The sequence below is a fragment of the Elgaria multicarinata genome, chromosome 2 (genome assembly GCF_023053635.1).
Source record: "Elgaria multicarinata webbii isolate HBS135686 ecotype San Diego chromosome 2, rElgMul1.1.pri, whole genome shotgun sequence".
Taxonomy (NCBI): domain Eukaryota; kingdom Metazoa; phylum Chordata; class Lepidosauria; order Squamata; family Anguidae; genus Elgaria; species Elgaria multicarinata.
The window spans coordinates 142,343,424-142,367,723 of record NC_086172.1 but is presented as its reverse complement, the minus strand read 5'-3'; the positions used below and the strand labels follow the sequence as shown (position 1 = coordinate 142,367,723).

Here is a 24,300-nt window from a genome sequence, read left to right as displayed (position 1 = left end):
GTTTGAAGGGCTGCCCAGTCCAAGTCTGGTTTCAAGCTAAAGGACCATAAGAAGGGCAAGTGGGGAGGGGCCTTCAAGTTGCTCATCCACAGTTAGCACCTGGTCAGCAGATGGAACTGGCACACTACTCACCTGGTCACAGTCTTCCCCACTACAGTGAGATGTATTATAGTGCTATTTAAATTATAGAAATTGCTTCTAATTTGCACCTACACACACACCTTAACATAACTCTACTCTCATTTTATCCTTTTTTGGTGATGCATTTCCTCTTTTTTGTCAATGCATAAATTGCCACCCTATCAGGTTTTAAAGCTCACTGGCTTGCCTCAGGCAAGTCACCATCTTTTAGCCTGGCTGACCTTATGGGGCTCTTATGAAGACATAATGGAGAAGGCGCTGACTTCCTTGACATTCCTTGGACAATTGAGCTTACTTGCCTTCTGCATAGAAGTTTTGTTTTTTAAATGCTGGAGCACATGCATCCTTTTATTTTAGAAACCCATTTTGTTGCTGGCACCACTGAAGTTGTACTACCAACAGTTATCCATGTGCCGAAAAGCTCTAGCTTGGTCACACACATGTCAGTTAGTGAGATTTGCACATATGCAGGGGGAGGAGAAGACGCCTTTTTGATTATACCAAATTGGGGGATAAAGCACAACCATGAATTCTGTTTGTGGTGTAAGCTTTTATTTTATAGACGACATAAATATTTTTTACTATGGGGAAATCATCAGTGAGTGTCAATGTAGACAATGAGATACCCACCTACCCCAGAAAACCCTCACTGCCCTGCTTCCAAAAAGAATGCCAAATAAAACTAATTTAATCAAAAAATAATAATAACCAAGAGCCAACTTACTATTGCAAGTGACCTTTACATTACCTAAACATTTATGTTTCCTAAAAATTGGCAGCTAGAAAATTATTGAATAATTTTTCCATGTTATCACTTATTCCGTTTGTCCCCAGTGCAAAAGGCATGTCTCTTATGAAGGCAAAGTTATGTCATATGGCAAAGATAGGTCTTATGTCTAATGAAGGATTTTCAAACTCTGACTGATTAATCTTTGTGCAAATATATTGTGGTCTATGGGACACCATTTCTAATAAAGGGACGCTGGGTTTCTTTTGGAAGTTTGTTTACAGTGACATAACAGTGTTCTTCCCAGCAATCTATTTCTGTGAGTAAAACAAACCAGATCAGTACAAGTTTGTTTGCAAAGATGTTTTAAAAGAACATGGTTTCTTCCTGTTAGTCTGTTCTGAGAAATCAAAGCCAAAAGCTTCTAAACAGTGAGTTGTGTTTTATAAGAAGGAAGTAGTTTAATTCAGTTCGAAGAGAAGATGAAGACATTTCATATCAAAAGCAGCCTTTTAAAATGAAACAGCTTACAATAGGACCTTTCACTACTGCGATCTATATGCATTTAAAAGCTACAATATATTGTGTATTCAGGTAAGTGTAGGATAAATAGCAAACGATGAGATCAGCTCAGTTAAGTCTTCACATCCTAGCAGCTTCACAAAAAGCCTCATTAGGGTAGGGGAAATTTTGAGGAGGTGTCTGTGCTCTTTACCGCTTTTGCAAAAACAATCTTATCAATGAGTAGGGAAGACTGATATTCAGTTTGTCCTGATATTAAAATATTGTTAATTTATCAGAGGGAGGAAAAGCAGCTTTGCACTTAGAACCACAGCTGGACACTTAGCTGTAAATACCAGTTCTCTTTTTACATTCACAAAACTGGCAGAGGAAACATGAAAAGGAATACTGACTCTTTAATCTCCTCTTCTCCACCTAAGGCCCAAGGCAAGCTGACAGGGTAACTTCATTCTGGAAACAGAGGAGTGTGTGTGTGTGTTTAAAAGAAAAATTCTGGATTACTTTTTCTTCTGCTTTTGAAAACTGTGGACTATAGGGGAATAAACCTGGCACTGACTTAAAACAAGAACAAGTTTCTTTATCTGAAAAGTTATAGTCCTTGATGCTTATTGGAAGGTCATTTCTCAAACCCATGGGGAAAAGAGCATCACAGACAGAAAGAGTACTTTAAGTGCCTTATTTGCTTGAAACAGAGACAGGACGTCTTTTATAACAACTCCCAGAATCAGATGACCCTTTGATGTCAATCTTTTCTACAGATTTTGCAATTAGTGAGCAAGATGTTTTAAATAGTAGTTACCAGCAAATTGGCTTTCTGCAATAAAAACCTACTGCACAATATTGAGCAAACTTCTGTTATGTATGATACCTGTGAGTAATCCATAGCAAACAACAACCACATGCAGTCACCCATCCCGCTGAAGGCCAAAGCCTTTCCAGCTGAATAAATGTGACCTAACATGCTGATGGGTGACTGCATGTGGATATTGTCTGCTATGGATTATTCACATACCTAAACTGAAGTATTAGTTCAAAAGCTGGTGGATTCAGTATGATCTCCTTTTCCCACAGACCTACCAATGAATTGCCCATGGGCCAATTGGCTCCCCCATGAATAGACTGGAGAGCTATGGTAGGTAGGCAGGTAGTAAGGAGACATACAACAACTTCTGACTCCTCCGCTCAGTATCCTCTGCATATTGATCGTTCATAAATGCAATCTGGACCTCACTGAAGAATGATATAGTCCAAGGGAAAAACTTTCCATCTCCGTTACTGAACTTGTGCTAGTCCCAAACAAGTCACTGCCGAAGTAGCATGGTTTCACAGTTGTGATTTTCTTAAATGTACATTAGTGTTTTGTTTTTGTTTTAACCTCCTTTCACAGCTTCTATGAAACCTGGGTTGTATTCAGTCATTGCATCAGTTGAACACTGCTCGCACAACCAATCTTTCTCTTTCCCCCTGTAGACCCCGTACCCCTAAAGTCTTAGGGTTTGTTCAGGCAGAAAAGTGGATTGGGCTGGCATTGGTTTCAACATTCCATTGTCCACTGATGTACCATTCTGCCTTTTCATTTGAAGTGTAACGATATAAAACTTTACATCAAAAAGCCAATGGCTGTACGTGCTGTAGCCATGCAGGTTGATCAGGCGTAGCAGTTAGCTACCCTTGCCAATGCTTATGCTGTTAAGATGTATTCTCTCTCTATTCTTGGGCTGGCTTCTAAGTTAGCTTGCTCAAAATCATCTAAACATGAGATGTACTATCACACTAATTTAAAATCAATCTCTCTCGCTTTGGTGATTATCATAAACTTGTACAACAGTGACATTCATTTGTATATTTTAGCATTTCACAGCAGCCACAGAATGCAAAAGCCTGACATTGGAATCAGTTTGATTTCTTTTATGATTGAAGATATTAAGCACTACAAGAGCATTGAAATTTCGATCTGATTAGGATCAAAATTCCTCAGGATCAAAACACTTCCTTTTTCCCCCTACCGTTTTACTAATTGTGTGCTACTTGACATTGTGGAGTTATTCCACAGCATGATAGCAAAACTTGTGAAGTGTATTTTTACTGTCAAGAATTATCGAGTCATTCTATCTGGGTTTTTCTTTATGGGCTTAAGGTTATTAAAAGAACAAAAAATATATAATTGATATGTACAAGTTAAAAGGCTTGGTTCATTTGCAGCTGGGAGACTGAACCACTAAGTAATATTAAGTGTGTCAATAGACATTTCAAGTGAATGTACACAAAAGCAACCATGTATGTGTAACTGATTTTTTTGTATGGGGGAGGAATTCTTCTCTGTATTGAAGGGAATGATCCTTTGGAAAGTGGGAAGGAGTGAATAAAGTGATAGTGAAACAGTTTTGTTTTGTTTTTTAAAAAAGTATGGATTATTTCAGCTACTGGAAACCAAATAAGAGTGCATCAGAGGGAATGCTACCAAACATAGTCATCAGAGACCTTTGCTTTATGGGAAATGAACTGCCCTTGCTTGCTATTCCTAAAGAATTGTGTTTCTTATAGCTGTAAATCAAGTCCTGAAGAAATAGGATGATGTCCTCCAAGCAATAGCTGAGGGTGACAAGTATCTTTTTGTCAGTGTCAGGTTTATGAATGTAGACCTCAATTAAGATTCCAAAATGAAAAAGTACATATTATATCTGTAGCTACACAATGTGAGTGACACTGTTCCCACAAGCAATATAGATCAATTTTGAAAATCTTGGTATATCATCCTATATTTGTCCAGAAGTATATTCATGACATCCTCTAGAGGTCTTGACTCCTCTGCATCCAGTCTGAATTCCCAGGCGGAAAGTACTTGATGTTACTGTTCAGTGAATATCATTATTTCCCCCAATTAATTGTATGCTTCTACATTGACGTATGCTTCTAAATTATGAGACACTTTGGGGGTTTTGTAAAGTAGTAAATAGTCTTGCTAAATTCGAATAGGGCAGCATTATTGTCCTAGAGCAATGTCTTTTAAATAATCTTTTACATATACTAAAGTGATTAAAAAGTGTCTTAATTACTTTTGTCTCTTTTTAAAAAGGGAGATTCATTTGACAAAGGGCACAGAGATGGTAAAGAAGCCCCAACCCTCAAATAGTTTCATCGAGGGGAGTTACCCAGCATTATGCTATATTGCATAACTGTATAATTGCCACCATGGGTGTCCTGCACAGCATTTTCCTCCTTCCACACCAGAGATAAGGATGACGTGCAAATGCATTCTTTCACAGGCTGGGATAAAGGTTATACCGGGTATATAAATATATATATACTAGTGAAATCTCTCACGTGCACAGTATTACATTTAAACTGGTTCACTGGTAATTATGTATGTAGCATAGGCACACCCTGCCCCAGAAACAATAGGTGGAGCAATAGCTACTCAACGGTTGTTAAAGGTAAGTTATGAAGGTCTATTATTTTCTGGCTTGTTATCTCACAGGCATTCACAATTAGTGGTGGTGTCCATCTTCTGTACTAGGAGGAAGCAATGTAGGGCTGATTGCCATATCGGGTTCAATATGTGCTTTTTCCTGAGAAGTTTCTGGTAGAAAAAAATGGACTGTGAGTCCTTTCTAGGCCTCGTCTAAGACTCACCAACACTCATTTATCTCTGTTCTCAGAACTTTCCAGGTCACATTACCCGTGGCCTTATTGCTCCCTCCCCATTTTTGGACTGTTCCCACTAAGCGTCAGGTATCCCCTGTTACACCAACCATAGCAGTAGTAACCCTCAATAGGGGGTCAGGGATCACCTGTTACACCAATCTTGGGAGTTCTCAGCCTCGTCTCCACTGATCCCAATAAAGCCTGACCCTCTAGGATACACATACATTTCACTTTAGTCTGGGAAATAGCACAGAGGGAAAGGGATAAACTCCCTCCCTCAGTGTCACAGTCCCGATTCATTTCACCCATCCGTCCATGGCTGTTTTAATCAAAAGAGATGGTATATCTAATCATGGATCTCCAGCATCCCATCAAATTTGGTCCCAAGGAGCCAAGTAAAGCATGGGATGGGGTTGATTTGTTTCTATTCAATTTATATGTAAGTTATATGGCACCATGAATGAATAATGAAGTAACTAAATAGGTTCAAGACACCAAAATTGTCTAGGATAGTGAAATCCTTCAAAGTTTATGAAAGTTACCAAAATAACCTGACCAAACTGCAGGAATTAGTCTGCTCTCAAATAAACCCATAAATCGAGAACCCCTGGGAAGGGCTTTCTCCAGGAGTGCCCACCTTCACAACTTAGGGTTGAAGACGGGGAATTGGGCCTACTTCATAGTGAGGCACCAGGTTTGAAGTACATAAGAACATAAGAAGAGCCCTGCTGGATCAGACCAAAGGCATTCTGTTCGCACAGTGGCCAACCAGTTGCCCATGGGAAGATTGCAAGCAGGACATGTGTGCAACAGTACCCTCCCACCCATCTTTCCCAGCGACTGGCCTACCAAGGCATGCCTTATGCAGGGTTATTCACCTAGTGCCTACTTTTCTGAGTTTTAGAGCAAAACTAGATGCGATGCCATCCATGCAATTAGGAAGTGGGTGAATGGTTTACAAAAGTAAATTGCAGGTGTGGGGCTTCTGATCCAGATCAGGACTCTAGTGTGAGGGGTAGGAGAATTTTAACCATTTGCTCCTGCTGTGGTTCCAATTCAGATTGGGGCTCTTGCACTTGCTGATTGCTTGGAAACTATAATAGGAATGTATGAAAATATCAGCTCCGTGGTACGGCATGAAAAAAAGGCAAATTAAGTGTTAAAAATTCAGTTTTTGAAATTCAGGAGACTGGCAGCAAATGGAGGGGGAAATGGAAATGGGATGCAAGCAGCAGGACGGGAATCTGGATCTGGACTGCAGTAGGGGGCAAAGTGTTAAAGCTATCCCATATCCTCCATGTTAGGGTCCCAGTCTAGATTGAGAGCACCACACCTTGGGTTGGATTCGTTATTGTACTAGCTGAATGACACCACTTGTGGAATAGGACTTCAATGTCCACCCCCACCCCATGCACCCTCTAAATTATTCTGGAGAATTCATGGACCCTCTGGAACAGATTTGGAGGGCACACAAGGGAGTGCAGGGTGTGGGGAGGACACAGATGCCCTGTTAAGCAAGCAGTATACTTCCACTGGCAGAATGATGGATCTGGATCCAACTCTTGCAACTTACTTTTAAAAAGTCATTCATGCAATTTTCTAAACATGCGAAAAGTATTACATCTAGTTTAGCTCTTAGGTGTCAGGTGAAAACTTTTTTTTTTTAAAAAAAAAATCAAGTTTTTAAGGAACAGAAATCCTGGTGTTTTATGGCCATTCCTAGTTTTTCTTTAGACACGGCTGTCTTCCTTATTCTGTTGCATTTTATAATCTAGATGTTTTACAACGTTTACTGTTATTGTAAACTCCCTTGACATTTTTAAACGGAAATTGAGATAGAAGTAAGGTGGAGCAGATGGTATCCAGTCAGAGAACATTCTTGGTGATGGTGCCCCATTTATGGAATGCTCTCCCACGGAGGTATGCCTTGATCCCATGTTGTCATCTTTTCAGCTCAAGACAAAACCCTTTTGATTTTCCCAAGCTTTGTAAAAAAACACAATAAGTTTTAGCTCTAAATTTGATCTAGTTTTTTTATACTTTTTTCTGATTTATTTCTCTCTCACACACACACACTGTCACTGATACAATTTACTGAAGGATGATGGGATATTATTATTTTTAATTTTCAGATTAATACAAATAAAATATATGACACCCAATCTAAGTAAAAGAAAAATGAAGCAAGCAAGCGCGCACACACATACACACACTATGTAACCAGTTAGAAATGGAGGTAGGATTATTGGCTGTAGCAACTGGAAAAGAGATTTGGAAGAACAGCAGAAAACTCACTGAAAACATTAGCTCTTTACTTGGGCATGAAAAAGGTAAATTTTTGAAATGAAATAGAATTATCTTCCTTCCGGTGGAAGACTTAAGAAGTTGAAGCTTTTTAGCTTAGAAAAAAATATATATCATAGAAGAAATGTGTGACATAAGTTGATCAAAGTATGAAAAGCTCTTTCTCTCTCTCTCAACACTAGAAAACAAAATTGATTGAGAGTAAAGACCAAACCAAACAAGTACTACTCCTGGTAACATATAATTAACTTTTGGAATCCAATGCCGCAGGTTCTTGAGATGATCACTAGTTGTAATAGTCTTAACAATTCAGGGATTGCTTCACCCCCATGTCCTTGCCTAGCCCTTGTGGTCTTCAGGAGGAGTACCTGTGATAGTGCTGCATGCTCCTGAGGTAATAGAGCATTTAGTATTGCAGTATCTACCTTCTGGAATACACTCCCCATACACTCTTAATTTCCCTTGTCAGCTGAAGGCATCTTCAGTCTTGATCTTTAGATGTCAGCTCAAGACCCACCTTTTCATACAGGCTTTCCCAGAAGAGTGACCTAGCCAGTATGGTAGTAGTTCAGCAGTGATTATTTTACTGTGCCTTTATTGTTATATTTTATGTTTTGATCATATCTGTAAACTGTTTTGATAGTCCACTGGAAAGCAGTATATAAATATATATAATAATTACTGTTGTTGCTGGTTTTACTGTTGCCTTTTATTGTTGTTTTTATTGCCATTTTACTGTGTTCATGTTTTCATCGCTTTTAATATTTAAATTGTTTTATATATTTTATTGCTGTAAGCATCACTGGGAGGGCTTCTGCCTGAAAAGGCGGCCAAGAAATATTTTAAATAAATAAATAAATAGAGAATCACTTAATCAATTTGATTACATAAATGCATGGAAAACAGGTATCATTATTCAATTTATCATAATCCAGACAAATACAATGTGCCACAAGCACAAAACAAGAACTAGAAGTATGTGCAGAGTCAATAACTCAAGCACAAGATCTCGTTCACAGGCTACACATTAAAAAATATAACATACACATATCTAGCACATTATCAAAGAATTAAGCATCTGTAAAATAGAGTGTGTTTTCCTCTTGCTTGTCTCAGATAACCAGCTAGAAATTTATACCATGTTTACAGATAGACTACACGAATGAAATTTAATGTTCCAAGTCTGCAAGCCTATGGCCCCTGGGAGGATATCTCAAGGACCATGTGAACTATTGGATCTCCCCCTCTGAGCTCAGAGAAGGAAAGAACCATCTTCTGAAGGGCAGCTCTGGCATCAGGAGTGTAAAAGCCTTCCCAGTCCCCAGTCACAGCCCCAACACAGGGGAGTGGGGGAAATACAGCTGCCCAGGAACCCGGGATAATAATAACTAAGTAGGCTGGGACTTCCCTTTAAAAATGACAGAAGAAGAAGAAAACGCATGTTACATCTGAATCACTCCCAAAGTAACCCAAAAGGAAAAGTGAAATACAAATGCAAAAAATAGTTCAATAGCAGTTGTAAGTCCAGGTCATTTTTACAAGGCTAGAGTACTTACAGTCTAAGTGACTGTGCCTGATCCCTTCCACATCTTCAGCGTGAATGAAGTGGTAACATCTCTTCCCTACGATATCTACAGGGGTCAGATCCATGTAATCACTAATCCTATAAAGGAAAAATAGAGCCTATAAATTGAGAACGGGGAAAAATACAGGAACAGTGAAATGTCTTCTATTCTGATCTCACACATTTTTACTTACAAAGCCATTCCTGTAATGCCAGTTTCACATTATTTTCCTGGGATGGCGCAGACACTGGCATGCCCCCATCCCTTGTTGTTATATGTTGGCCCAGGAAGCAGACATCTTCAGAAATGTTTTTCATCAATCTAGCACACCCATAATATTGCCATTATTTATTCAAATAGAACATTCATTCAAATGAGACACTAAATAAAATTAAGACTGTAGGGGTTTGTTGTCGTTGTTTTTAAAGGAAAGCTGCTTATAGACATCCTAAAATACATGCAAAGCTATGCTTCAGTGGGTCCACTCTTGACAACAGCCACTAAGATCATCTATTTCCTTAAAATACAAAGCTCCTCATTAAAAGAGTAAGATAATTCAAGGTTACATAATAAAATAAGAACATGCTATGCTTATGCTAAATGATTAAAGACACCTTTCATTTCAACAGATTGGTCTTCTATTGGGTATATTCATGAAAAAAGCCTCTTCAACTGTTTCCTGGCACCAATTCCAGACTGACATTTCAAGTGATATAATTTAAATGCTGAGACATACAGATGCCTGGGGGTGTTATCGTTTTTAGTCTTATTCAGCTGGGAGCTCCGCTTTCACTCCTGGCTCTTTCAACTGGGACTTTGTGGTTTACTCCACACAGAAACTTTTAAATCCGTTCAGTAGCTCGTCCTGCTCTATGCTATGCTCAGTCTCTCGATGTATGTGTGCTTCTCTTATTGATTGTCCAGATGTCAATGTCCTCAGGCATCAGTGTAAAAAAAAAATCTCCAAAATTGAAGAACAAGTTGGGTGGACCAGCCTGGTTTACAATACAGGGGTTTCCCCCCTCCCTTTAGAAGACATAATTCGTTTTTATGTTTTAAATCAAATGTTTTCTACCAGTCACAAATGTCTCTTTTAGAGGCTAATCAGAACCGTTAGCCATTAGGATTCCAAGGGAACACTTTGCAGGGTTGCTCCCATACGTTAGGTGGTTAATACTAGAGAAGAGATAGAGCTATCAAGGTACAAACAGGGTTTGCACATTTAGAGTGCAGAGATTACCAGCAGAGTGCTACTCCCTGCAGTCACTGAGAGACAGCAAGAAGTAGGTGCGATAAAAAAATTATTATAACAAATTAGGGAACTACCTTTTGGGTTTGCAGAACATTTGGCATGGGTAGGACTGGAGGCTGAGCACGTCTCGCCCTCTGCACCCTTTCCATGGGTACTGGTTATGGAAACAGGCCTCAGGCAGACAGCAGTGAAAGCTTGGCTATCTGCTCTACTGCTTGTTAATTTTTTTGGTTAACAGGAGACATTGGGAATGGAGTCAGTCTGTAAGCTTGTCATAGAAGATAAAGAGTTACTGGACCTAGCAACAGCCCCCAATGGAAATTGTACCCAGTTGCTTATCCCTTCTTTTCTTTTGCCGCATACAGTGTTGGCAAATGGGGTGGGGGGTTGTTTAGGTTCTTCACATTTGAATCTACTGAGAAATTTAACATTTGTACCTTAATGCCCCCAAATATAAAACAGTGATACTTAATACTATCTTATTTCATGGGATAAATGTGAAGGCATTCCGGTACATAATGCATAATTTTTCTCCCCATGAAATTTTATTTTTGAAAGAAAGCTAAAAATACAGGCAACAGAAAGGAAGAACACCACATACATTATTTCTGAATGGCTGAATTGCTGTCTTTCAACTCTGTTCAGTTGTACATCTGAAAGACTATAGCAGCCTTCCCCCAACCTACAATTAATTAATTGATTAATTAATTTTTGGGCTCCTTTATGGTTTTGTGTGGGGGTTTTTCATCTTGATGTTCAAGATGGGGAAAAAAACATACAAAAATATACAAATACCCTTTTGTACGCTCATCCGACCAACTGAATGCACATGGGGCAGAAATAAGGCCCGCGGCCACAATCCTATGCTCTGCGCCGCTGCCGCATCCTCACCCCATGAGTATTTACTGCACATGTGTAGTCATGTACTTCTCTTTATATTTGTAACTCAACAAATTTTTAAAGGCTGGTTTATAGTATACTAACAGAAGGGAAAGATGAAGCATACATGTTGACATATCCAGACACCTCCGGAATTTATGGATTTCACTATAGGAAAGATCCACAGCAGAAGCTTGGAAATAAGTACGAGTCACTTAGTAACAAATAACCAGCCCTAATCTACTGCCCAAACATACCCAACAAAATTACATTTTGACTGTTTGCCTTTTGCCTAGCCATTTCTACCATCCATGCATATTTGCCAACACTCTACCATCAACATGACTGACTCTCCCCTTCTCCCTGGCTTCTTGGTACCATTCCTGTTTTTACATGCAATATTAGTGCTTTCACAAATAAGATCAAGCACACATCTTATACTGACTTACTGAGCCTGTTTCTTGAAGGTCCAGTAAAGCAACAGTAAAGCAGCTATTCAGAGTAGAAGTGACAGCACATCCACTTCAATGTCTTAACATTTTAAATAAAGCCCCACGGCAAAAAGAACTACTTGATCAATGTTCGTAATTGATTAAAGGCAACTTCAAATATTTATAGTGGACCACATTTCCTACATTGTATGGCCAGCACTACTAACAGTGACTTGAATCAATAGTCGTTGTGAACAACGAAAGTGGTGTAGCACTGCAAACTTTATCAGTGGTGATATACCTCAGCTGGGTGTTATAGGATGATCTAATGCTGAATAAGCCCTGAGAGAAAATTGAGAGACACTTGAATGACTCACAGACCCTCAGGGAAAGATGATTCCCTGTTCTGGGAATGCCCTTGGGGATATATATATATATATATATATATATATATATATATATATATATATATATTTGTCTGTGTTTGTGTGAGTAGATGCTGGAGATGGAGTGGGAGAAGGTGGATTCTATTATGATTTTTCGCATACACTCGCTGATAAACTCCCAGAGTATCAGTATCCCATTGTGGGAACCTCTGATCCAGAGGTTACCACAGTAGTTTTGCAGTCAGAAAAGCAACATTTACATTCCAATTCCCCCCGCCCCCTGTTAATTCTCTAGGCAACCATCAATCAGTCAGTCAGACTCCAGCTCAGTTTTCCAAATCTCAAAATGAGCTTCTCCCTTCCTGTGTGCAACACTGGAAGTCTGATTGAAAGAGAACACATAGTTGTGCAGCTGGAATCATTATCTTCATAAGAAACCAACGCTCTACTCCAAATGGTATATTGTAGTACAATAGTAGCACTGAGTAGAAAAACAGGACATTTCAATGTGCAACACTAAAAAACAACACCAAACAAAAGCCAAAAATGCGGTACCTATTTTCACAGTAAATGATATTGAGGTCCATGTTTACTCGAGTGACAAACATGTGGCAGTCGATTCTGACTTCATTGATCGTAGGAGGGGGCAAAGCATGAGCAACAACTACAAGCCCCATGATTTGGCTAGGGACTGTCCGCCCATGGGACAGCGACACTCTCAGGCGTAACCTTCCTGTTATATGAATCACCTGCAAAACAACAAACAGTAAAAGGAAATCTCAGTAAATGCATAATACAAATGTGAAAGCAATCCTTTTAAAGGACAGCATTATTACTGTAAAGAGCACTTAACTCTGCCAGAATTGTATTTAGCCACCATCCGTATTAGTATTAAGCTTATTAATATTGGCTGTCAACATGTCCTGAATGTCCTCACGCTAAGAAAGGGAAGAGGAAGATGATGATGATGATGAAGAAGAAGAACATAATATCCAAATGCTTCACATTTATCAAATCTAAAATTCAGAACTGCCTCTACTATTTTTATTTAAAAAAAACAAACTGCAACAAGAAGGGATGTAAGAAAGAGGTCTACGATTGAAGTGGTGATGGAAGAGATGGAACACAGATTTTGAAACATTTGGGGATTAAATTACAAAACATGTTCAGCAATAGTTCTGAAAGATTTCCAGGCCAATATTTAAATAGACTGCCAGCAATTTATATCACAGAGATGCTGTTTGCATTCTTAAATATCTGCATGTACTTTTGATACAGGACACATGATTCAGCCACAGATCAATGTGCTCAACACTACCCAAGTACTATGCAGCAAATAAATACTGGGCAGCAACTGGAGTGCAGGCCTTTCCAGAACAGGCGAAACACCGACCAACAAGTACCTCCATCTTGATTGGACCAAGCCCAATCCTAATTTTTGAGCTGGAAAACCTTTTCAATTATGATGTTCCAGTCTATGCTGGTCTCAAAAGCTAAATTGGTATAAAGCAATAGAGGACAATAAACCTGTAATTCCTAATTTAGCTCTTCCTAGAGTTTTGTTGCGAGCAAGTAAGAAGTTATTCAGGGGGTGAAGTGGAGTATAGTTTTCTTGGAAGGACTTAAAATGAAGCTCTGAATCCTGTATGCATAAGTATGGGAAATAAGGGCAATCATTTTACCTAGCTGTAAAAAAAAAATGTCTGTATTTAAATACCTCTTTCATCCAAGAGAACAACTTCGCACTGAGCTGAAAAGAGTGGTCTATTATATATTAAACTCTCCCTCATATATATATATATATATATATATATATATATATATATATGAGAGTTTAATCTTTGTGGTTCATCCAATCAAGGACCTTTATGATGAGATGATAACACAGAAGCTGTCAGTGCCAAATACAATAGGGATTTTTCAGGAGATGGATGCTTCCTCCACTGATAATTTTTACTAAAGCAGAGCAAGAGCCAGGAGAAGTTAGTTACTGCTAATCTGTGCAGGTTATTAATGTTGACTAGGAGCTGGAAAGCTCCATTTTCCATTAGCAGGTTCTTAAGCGATCAACTATACAGTGTCAAATAATTAAAGCTATGAGAACCAGCTTGAAACTAATATTTTTCTATCATGATTTAAAAAGGACATTTATATTCTTCATTTTTAAAAAAATCTAAAAATTTGTGTCCACAATTTTTTTTTTTGGATTATAACACACACACACACACACCCACACACACCCACACCCCTATTTGGTTATTCTGTCCATTTTACTTGTCGTTTTGTAAACCCCCTACACACACATAATACCACTGAGGTAATTATTGCCTAAACTCATATATAATGCACCTTCTGATGACAATGATCCTTATGAATATTTTAAGATATTTCTAGAGGCAAGGATGCAAAAAATACCATTTTAAAAACCCATTTTTGTGAGACCTCATTAACTAATGAAGAAATAGCTAAGAGAAATAGGATTTAACTTCACAGGAGGGACATTAACAGTATACTTTGCTCCTTCCAGCTAGGCTTACTCATATGCTTATTTATCATTATCTGTCTTATTTTATCATACTTCAGCTTTATGGGGAAAAATACAAATCTGTAAATGCTTGGAAATATACTGTCTTTTAATGGCTAACTAGAAATAACATGATAAATAATCCTGTAGTAAACACACGATGCAAAGCATTGTTTTATGAAGAGTTACTATGTGTTTGAAGTTTGCATTTACACCAAAGGGCAAAGATATGCCATATTTAAAGCCTACTTATCTCCTGCATGTATGCTCAAAACAGTGTTTGTAACTTATTGCTTAATATCAAACAGATTTCATTTTGAACAAGGGCTTATTTATTCAGTGTTGAGCAGCCTGCTCTGGCTGATTCCCCAGCAAATGAGTCTGGTACACAGTCCAACATGCCTAAATCATACTGACCTCAATGGAACTTAATTTCATAGGTAAGTTCTTCAGTTCTATTGATGTCTGTTGTATTCATTGCACATAACCACCAAACTTGATATGATTTGGGAGATCTGTGATTGGCTCTCCCAATATCTTTTTCTTTTATTAAAAGATGGCATGTATTTTTCTATTTGTCTTTTCTCACCCTCTGCAGCTAATAGCAGATTCAAGGGGGAATTCTAATAGGCAAATGGCTTAGGTGGAGAAGCCTTCTTCCCCTAATACCCGCCCCCACCCCATGAAAAAATATGCCTCCTTCCCAATGGCTCTTTTTTAATCAGGAGAAATGATTGCAGATCTCCTGTAATTGTGTCTGGTTTGGCCCCGGTGTCCTATGAAATGAGCCCCAAATTTAATTTATACCCACACTGCCTAAGTAATTCTATCAGATTCTACTACAATTGAAAGCAGTTAGAAAGAGAATCCAAATTATGTAGTGTTTTCTTTATATTTTTTGATTTGGAGGCTGATCAGATCCACATTAGCTTGGGATAGCTACATCTGAGATTCCCATTGACTCTAATGTCAGTTCATTTGTGTTGATATATAAAATAAACTACAATGTATTCCCATCTCTAGAATTGTTTCCATCATGATTTGTTCCAAATCCTCTCTCTTTGACCCTGCCTGGCCTTTTCAAAAATAGTTAAGTGGTATCTGAATCAGATCTTACGACACAGTATTGAATCTGAAACTGCAAAGAGAAATTGCAAACTTGTATGGCATGTTGTATGATTGTTCTAAGACACGAAGAGTTAATGAATCTATAAACTGCATAGTCTGCAAACCCTTCTGATGAGACCCATGGCCTATTTCCCAGACTGGGGCATCAATCAATCAATATTGTGCCTTCACAGGGGGAGCCAGTCAACGAACAAGCTACTGGTTTGAGACCCCAGTGGGGCTCTTTCTGCTGGGAGGGGAAAGGGGTGGCAATACCTTTAGGAGAGGGACCATAGCTCAGTGGTAGAGCACATGCTTTGCATGCAAAAGGTCCCTGGTTCAATCCCTGGCATTTCTTCAGGCAGCAGGTGATGGGAAAGACTCTGTCTGTGACCTTGGGGAGCTGTTTCTAGTCAGAGTAGAAAATATTGCACTAGATGGACAAATAGTCTGACTTAGTATAATGTTACTATGGCCAGGTTTGTACAAGGCCATAGGGTTCTGGGTGGCTTGCTAATGATGGCAATAAGCCATCCTTGCCAGGTTTACACCACAGGGCAAGCTGCACCAGCAAAGGTAATTATGTAAAGGGAAAATATGTCACCAATGTCATGTAATCAGGGTTTATGTCCCCCACTGTGATGGTGCAAGCAGGGTTATAGCTTTACCGGAAAAATCTGGATGCTTTTTGTGCATTGTGCTGCTCTGCCACTTAGAGGTTCGAAAAGCAATGCCAAACATGCCCAGGATGATGCTAATTTATTGATCATGGTGCCATCCAGCTAAATCAAACCAATATGGGGATGCATATGCATGTTAACTATATAGAATTTAATGATGGAACATCTGCATAATGCCATGCAGAAGTAAAATGTAATTCATTGCATATTTTTGTGCTGAAATACTTTATTCCCCAGTTAGAAAAAACTTTCAGTTAACTACACCTGATACAAACATATTGAAGAAATCATAGTTTCACTCCCCTCCCTCTCTCTGATGCAAAAGGAAATGTGAAAGATGTCGAATATGCACATAAACACAGTTTATGATGAGTGTGGGAATGCTAACAAGCCACATTTCTTAGACAAATATACATCTTTTCCCCTTCCATATGCTCTGTCTGCCATCAGCTGGTGACAAGCACTTCATACCCTCCGACATTTCACAACGTAAAGTAGGGATCCTCATATACTTGGAATGCGCCTATTACACATTGCTGAAAGCTCTTTTCTTGTTGCTGTCCAATTACTCTTCAATATGGAGTTGGATGGGGAGAACCAATGGTGGAGGAACTGCCATATCAAAGCCCTGCCAGGCTTGTGTGAAACAGGACAGAAAGATGTGGGAGCCCCCCCCCCCAAATGCTTTCCCACTAGGGAAGTGAAGGGGCTTTGGATTTGGTGTGTGCTTCGCCATGATCCCAAACTCCGAATCTGAGTTGAATTGGGCTGATTCGGCCTGCCTCAACCTGAATCCAGTTCGGGACCGAACGAGGCTGCTGTGGCCCAAACAGCCAAAGCACTTCAGCCCAATGGCCAGCTGCTGTCCTCTGCCCTCCCATAGGACTTACCTGAAGCCAATGGAAAAGGCCATTTCTGGCTGCAGTACTTTACAACAGTAGATCTACAGTAGGTGGGAATCTACACTGGTGTTATTCTAACGCTTTGAATGGGTTACTGTGACGCATAGCATCACGTGACCCTGGATCTCCAACGTTGTAAATGAGTCATACTTACAGGTTCTGTTTCTTAGTTCCAGCGTGGCTACAGATTCATGTGCCTTGTTCTACTGGTAATTTTCCTCTCGCAACCCAGAGCTGCTGAGTTTGCTCCGCCCACTTCCTGTTCTCCTTCCTTCGCCCCGTTTGCTATCTTATCTGCTACAGCAGATAAATCACACCAGCCTTATACTGTGCAATCACTGACAATTGTATGCAAAGGACTCAGAGGTTTTCCACCTTAGAATCTGCTTTTATTGTGAAGTACTCCCATGCATCCTGCTTTAAAATTTGAATCAAATTGGGTCATCGGTTGATTTTTTATGATTTTTAAAAAAACATTTCCCCCCTCTTTGCAAAGGAGCTGTAGCTCCCTGCAGGAAAATTAACAAGGGTCCAAAGCCCAAAACTCATGACCAGCGGGGCTTAAATGCGGCTGCTGCTAAAACTTTTCAATTTGGTCTCCCATCTAAATTCTCACCAGACCCGACCCTGCTTAGCTTCAGCAAAGTGGCTGGCTCTTGTGCGTTCAGGCAATTCCCTGGAACTTGTGTTAAGATGTTTTGGGAGGGAGGGATTTGTGTGTGCTTATGACTTGCCCTGCACTGCTAGCTAGGAATGAGGCAGGCAGTGGGCGGAGCAAACCCAGCAACGAAAGGATTTAACAATGTGCCCTGCAGTAACGTTACAGCTACAGAGAACCGATACAGAGAACCACGTTAGAAAGGGACACTAGCAACGTTATAAGACTAGTGTAGATCCGGCCTAGGTCAGAGCTGCTCTTCTAGAGTACAGGCAGCTTGACTTGGTAAGCAGAGGCTTCAGGTAAGTCCCACAGGTGGGGGCAACAGCTCGCTAGGTTCAGGGGGTTAGCAGGAGGGGAGGGGAGAACTGGGGAGAAATCCTAGGAAACTGCAACAGTCAACCTGCTTTGGGTTCAGAACTGGTTCTGGTACAACCCGCTGGCTGGGGTGGTTCTGAGTTGAATTGGGTCAGATTTGGAAGTTCTGAGGTTAATGGGGGGGGGGGGGCTGTGCACAGCCCTACTTTGGATCCTGCCAATCCAAGGCCTCCCATGATCCTCCCCCAGCATGCCCTGCAACTGTGGAAGCACCAACATCTACGGTGGTCACAGGCAGAATCCAATGGGACATTTTTGTCTCCGCCAATTCTGTTACATCCCTGCTGCTTGTGCAATGGCAATTTAGGGCTTCTGGGACAACCTGAAATGAACGGAAATACTCATTTCTGGAAGGAGTCAGGTTGGCGGAGCTCGTATGAGGGAGTTCCGCTGACCTGCCTCGTTCTAGAAGCAAGCTTTTCTGGTTGTTTTGGGACTACTCCTAGTAAGCACTAAATCTCCCACGTGTAAGCAGTGGGTCCTGCTTGCGCAAGACCTACTGCTTGTGGAAGGGAATCAGTGGGGTGAAAGGAACTGGTGAGGTCATATGCGCCTGTTGGATTCTGTTCAACGTGTCCTACTTTACAAACAGCAGTCCTCTATTTGAAGGCGTCCTTTATTTGAAGAGTTGTCTGGTCTAAGCCTGGGTAAAGATAGAGAACCATGAGAAGGGAGAGCAACGGCTCTGAAGTTGCTCATCAACAGTTAGCACTTGGACAACAGACTGAGGTGAGCAGACTGACCAGGGCAACTGGTTACAATCTTCCCTACTCCACTATGGTGAGATGTATGGTATTCCCATTTAAATTATAGTAATTATTTCTAAATCTTCATTAATCTATATAAACCAGCATATGCAAATTTTATGCAAACCAGTATCCTCTTTTGTTCTCTTTGTTAGAGATGCATTTCCTCTTTTTTGGTGATGCCTAAGTGGCAACACTACTGGCAGCAGAGGGATGATTCCACTGCAATGAGAAGGCCTCTGGTGGCAGATCCCAATGGAGATTAGGACTCAGGTAGTCCCACTTCATTCTAGTGCTCCAAGGCCACCTGTATTCCATCAGTCAGGGCCAAATCCAGACTTGAAGGCACCCTTGACAAAGTGCACTCTGCTGGCTTCCTGGCCATTGGCTTACCTCCCGTTAATGGCAGGTGGCCATGAGCCACCACTGTAAATTTCCCATAATGCCTTGGAGTGATACTATGCAGAGGAAATTGAAAATGGTGGCCCTTAGAACCAGGGCAGGTGACCTGGTGGACTCTGCTGGAGAAGTTGCCTGAGGATGCCAAGTGCCAATGTCTAGCAACTCAACAATGAGGGAAGCTACTAGGCTGCCCCTCTTCACAACTATTTATTTATTTATTTATTTATTTATTTATTTCATTTCTATACCATCCCATAGCTGAAGCTCTCTGGGTGGTTAACCCCCCCCCCCAAAAAAAAACCTCAAGGTCTAACGTAAAACAATGTAACATATAAAAGCTTAAAACCATAATATAAAAGTATGACCAGAATAAAACCTAGCAGCAATGCAGAGATTTAAAATACAAATTTAAAACAGAAGATCTAAAAGACTAGAATGACAAAATGCTGTGAAAATATATACTAAAGGTCTTCACTTGGCGCTGAAAGGAGTACAATGTAGATGCCAGGTGAACCTCTCTAGACATTCGTGTCCCTCTGCTATCTATCTTTGTAAAAGCATTTCTAGGGCACACTGCTTGCTTCCCTACATTTCCTCCTTTCTTACTCTTCATCTGTTCCCTTAGTTTCTCAGTTTCCACCAGTTCTCTGGCCTGTCTAATATTACTACATCCTGTGACAGCATTCACCTGTAGCAGTGCGGCATTAGTTTTGGCTTCTTGTCTGGCTGAAAAAAACACATCCTTGCTTAAAGATAACTCTTTCCCAACTAAAATAGATATCCATTACCCAACAGAGAAACACATCAAGGAACCCAGACCTGCAGTGAACTCTACTGCCCAATCTTCTCTAGTAACACATATTCTGAACCTAACAACATCAGACTTAAAAACTATCAAGAGTTCATTCACCTGTGTGCCCATTAATGACATATTATGCTAACATCTATCAGCAATGCTCTTCAGTAGTTTGCTTTGTGATATGTGACAGTTCTTATTTCCTACCTAAGAGAAGGCTGCATTCACATGTAACAATAAATCTCGATTCCTGGCTTATGCTGGCTTCCTGTGAATGAACAGTGTGCTGGTGCATACCGCCTGTTCACTCCCACTTTCCTCCCTGTGTGAGTGGGTGAAACCAACTAAACAGGAAGAGATAGCTTACTCTGGAGTTCAAACCCAAGATCATGATTTGTTGCAAGCCAGCAAGCCAACAGCAAACCAGTATCCTAGGTTCAGATATCATGTTAAGCTATTCCTTCCTTGTCAGTTTTACTGCTTATGACTGCATGCACCAGAACACAGCTCATTCACAACAAATCAAGATAAGCCAGGCAACCTTATATGTGAACATGACCAATGAGTGGACACAAACCAGATACTAACAAACCAGTTAGCTCCACACTGAACACAACAGGATTTATTTCAAATAAACATGCATATCATTGGGCTGCAAGTTTCACAATTCTATTCATTTTTACTTTTAATTATTTCTTTTAAAATATTATATATGGTTCCCATTTTAAACATGCCAAAGTGGTTTATAACATTTTTTAAAATAGTACATCATTACAGAAGCACAACAACATTTAGAAAGGCTTCTCAATTCAACATGGCAAAATACTCGCCTTCCAGTGGATCTTATCACGGACAAACTGCCACAATCACTTTGAGATGGGAGAAGCCATCATGTCTATTGGCACTTTCAATCTGCTTTATAGGTTATTGGATTCCCCCCTCCCATTATTATCATTTATCCCATCGCCACAGAATTCAGGGAACCATACATGGGAATTTTATCCTCACAGCAACTGTAAAGTGGGTTATTCTAAGAGATAGTGGCTGGGTTCACACAATCGTGAGGGCAAAGGAACTCTTTGTGGCTTTCCTCTCTGCCTCTACACACCCTTTGTTTACATAACTACTTGTGCTGCAATGTGGGGTGGCGTGTTGTCTGCACGCGGCAGGGCAAGGATGGCTTCGGACCCATCTTACAAGCCATGATGTGGAGCAGGGGTTGTAGGGTCGTATCAAATCACCCTTGCCACACCGCACACCAGGTTTGGACGCCACGCCACCCAACACTGCAGCGCGAGTAATTATGTAAATAAAGGGCATGTGCGCAGCACGCATGCGGGCAGGGAGAGAAGCCACTATCGCTTCTTTCACCCCCATGATCATGCAACCCCTATCAGTGATTTCCCCAACGTCACCCAGAGAACTTTTTTTTTTATGCAAGAGAGGAAGTTATACTAAAGCTTCACCAATCCGAATCCTGTACTACATCTAACACACCACGAAGTCTTTGAATGCATAGAGTGATGTTGAAAGAACATGGTTTATCGGTATAGAGTAACGTTTTCCACAGGTATTGGGCCCTAATGCTGGGATGGGCCAATACATTTAAGGATGGGTTGCAGGTTCAAGCATAATTCTTTTTTTACTGGTCCCAGTTTTCAGTTTACCTTGGAAGAATGGTATCTACTCGCTGTAAGATTAATCGATTTTGAAATGTGCATTTTCTTTCCTATTTTCTATAAATCAAATTTACAACAAACAAAACAAAACAATCTCACTTTCTGCAAATAAACAATGATACAGAATTTGTGTTACAGAAATTGAACCCACATAGCAAAACATGGATTTATGACAATCTAATAGGATAGGTATTGCCATGGAATCGTAACTCACACCATTTTGTTTATTATATCACTCACTACATTTGAGACCAGAGTAATAATTCTTCTTCACCATCGCAGCCACAAATCAAATCAGTTCTCTTAAAACTCTCCTTTCAGAATTTGTTGGTAATCTTGCATGCCATTTTTTATTTTAAAATACCATAGAACACCTTTCTATTTGACAATCTAAACAACAAATCTGCTAGCAATGAATTTATTTATTTTTTTCAGATTCCAAAACATGCAAATAAGCATTTCCAGATTACCAATTCTTTAAAAAGGAGTTGAGGAATAGAATAAAACACAGTACAGCCTGAACCTGAAACACACATTAAGAATTGGTTTTTGTGTGTGTGTTTTTAATGTAACTGGCACGAACACTATTTTAGTGCAGATTGCTTCAAGAGAGCTCTTGGCAAGAACATAAGAAGGAGCAACACTTTAATATATGCTTAAGCAGCCAAATACAAATGGAGATCATGAACACAAGCATAGCAACAAATCATAAAACAACAACAACATGTATCTCAACTTAATATAAGCCTACAAATGGGTTGGATCCAACTTCTTTTGCATCCGTGGGAACATTTCATAAGCAGAGTTCTGCTCAGAATTTTCCTACCAGAGGAAAGGGGCAAGAAGTAACCATTGATGATTTTCCCCATCCAGATCCCAGCTTCACTGTTCTGGAAGGTCCCCCACCCCTCTGAAACAGATGGGGGAGGGGAATATGGAACTTCAGGGTCATTGAGGAATTGACAAAGATCACCTCCCATTCCACTCCACCGTCACAAATGCTCCACTGGATCAGAAGACTTCTATGGCTCCAAGTCAGAGTTTACAATTCATAGTTTAGAGCTCTTGAACACTGTTTAGAAGCTGCAGCTTGTACAAAATGTGGCAGCCAGATTAATAACTGGGACCGGAATAAAGACCAAATTCTGGCCTGCTTGCATTGGCTGCCTGTATGTTTTGAGCCAGATTCAAGGTGCTGGTTTTAACCTGGTTCAGGACTGCAATACCTGATGGAATGCCTCTCCTGACCTGAACTAACCTGGACACTATGATCAACAACTGGGCGCTCCCTCCAAGTTCCACCTCTGAGGAAGGTTCAGAAGGTGGCAACAAGGGAGAGGGCCTTTTCAATGGTAGCCCCCCAACTGTGGAATGATCTCCCCACAGAAGCCTGCCTGGCACCAACTATCATCCTTTTGGCGCCAGGTTAAGGCAGCATTTAATGGCATATGATGGGGCATTTATGCCAGTCGTCATTTATGCTAGTATTCTATTGAAACTAGTTTTAGCTGTCTAAATTGTTTTGAATTTTGGATATTTAAATTATTATGTTGTATTTTATGCTTTATTTTTAATGTTGTATTTTATTGTCTTATGAATTGTTGTAAACCACCTAGAGAGCTTCAGTTATTGGGTGGTATGGAAATGAAATAATAATAATAATAATAATAATAATAATAATAATAATAATAGGAAGTCTATACATGTCTACTCAGAACTGAGTCCCATTAATTTTACTGGGGCTTACTGTCAGGTAAGTGAGTATATAGTTGTCATCTAAGGCCAGATCTACACCAAGCAAGATATGACACTTTGAAAACGGATGAAAACTGTATATGATGTGTGTCCTGGGGCCCAACTGTTGTCACTATTGTTATAAACCATTTTAAAGCAGTAGTGTAGATCCTGGCTTGGTTATACATAGGAAATTAGAATGAAAAATTCAAGATAATTTTTCCAGGGCCTCTTTGATGTTTAAGAATACAGCAAATATATGGATGTCTATGGCTACGGTCCACAAAGCACTAGTTTGACTGGAGAGTAGAGTACAGGATTTCTCCAGAATTATGAATCATAGCCCTTAAAAAAGAGACACCAATGCATCATATGGGATTGGGCAGAAATCAATTGAGAACAGACTGATTTAAGGAAAAACAATCTTTTTGGTATGACCTCTATAACAGACCATTTGCAGAAGGATTCAAGATGAACAGATTTACACTTGGATATCTGATTTCTGCATTTCTCTGCTTTTCAAGTATGAACTGATATGTTCTAATGTCAAGTTATTAAGGTGTCATCTTGGGGTCGAATAATAATAATAATAATAATAATAATAATAATAATAATAATAATTTCTTACCCGCCTCTCCCTCTGGATCGAAGTGGGGAACAACATTCATTTAATACAAAAATACCATATAAATCAAATGCATAAAACTGATTACAAACATATAAAACAGATACAATATTATAATCGGACATCTTAAAATTCATCCGGGTAGGCCTGCTGGAAGAGACTAGTCTTTATAGCTGCATTAAACTCAGAGAGAGTATTAAGTTGGTAAATCTCTCCT

At 39.8% G+C, this 24,300-nt stretch overlaps 1 protein-coding gene across 2 annotated transcripts in view; it reads right to left on the bottom strand.

The window, feature by feature from the left end:
• NPAS3 (neuronal PAS domain protein 3) overlaps positions 1 to 24,300 on the bottom strand; it is an 839,000-nt gene that overhangs the window by 15,630 nt on the left and 799,070 nt on the right. For both annotated transcript variants that reach the window (XM_063117798.1, XM_063117799.1), the window contains exons 10-11: positions 12,408 to 12,601; positions 8,896 to 9,002 (exon numbers count right to left, since the gene is read on the bottom strand). In XM_063117798.1, the coding sequence (XP_062973868.1) occupies positions 8,896 to 9,002; positions 12,408 to 12,601 (301 nt within the window). The remainder of the gene's footprint in view (positions 1 to 8,895; positions 9,003 to 12,407; positions 12,602 to 24,300) is intronic.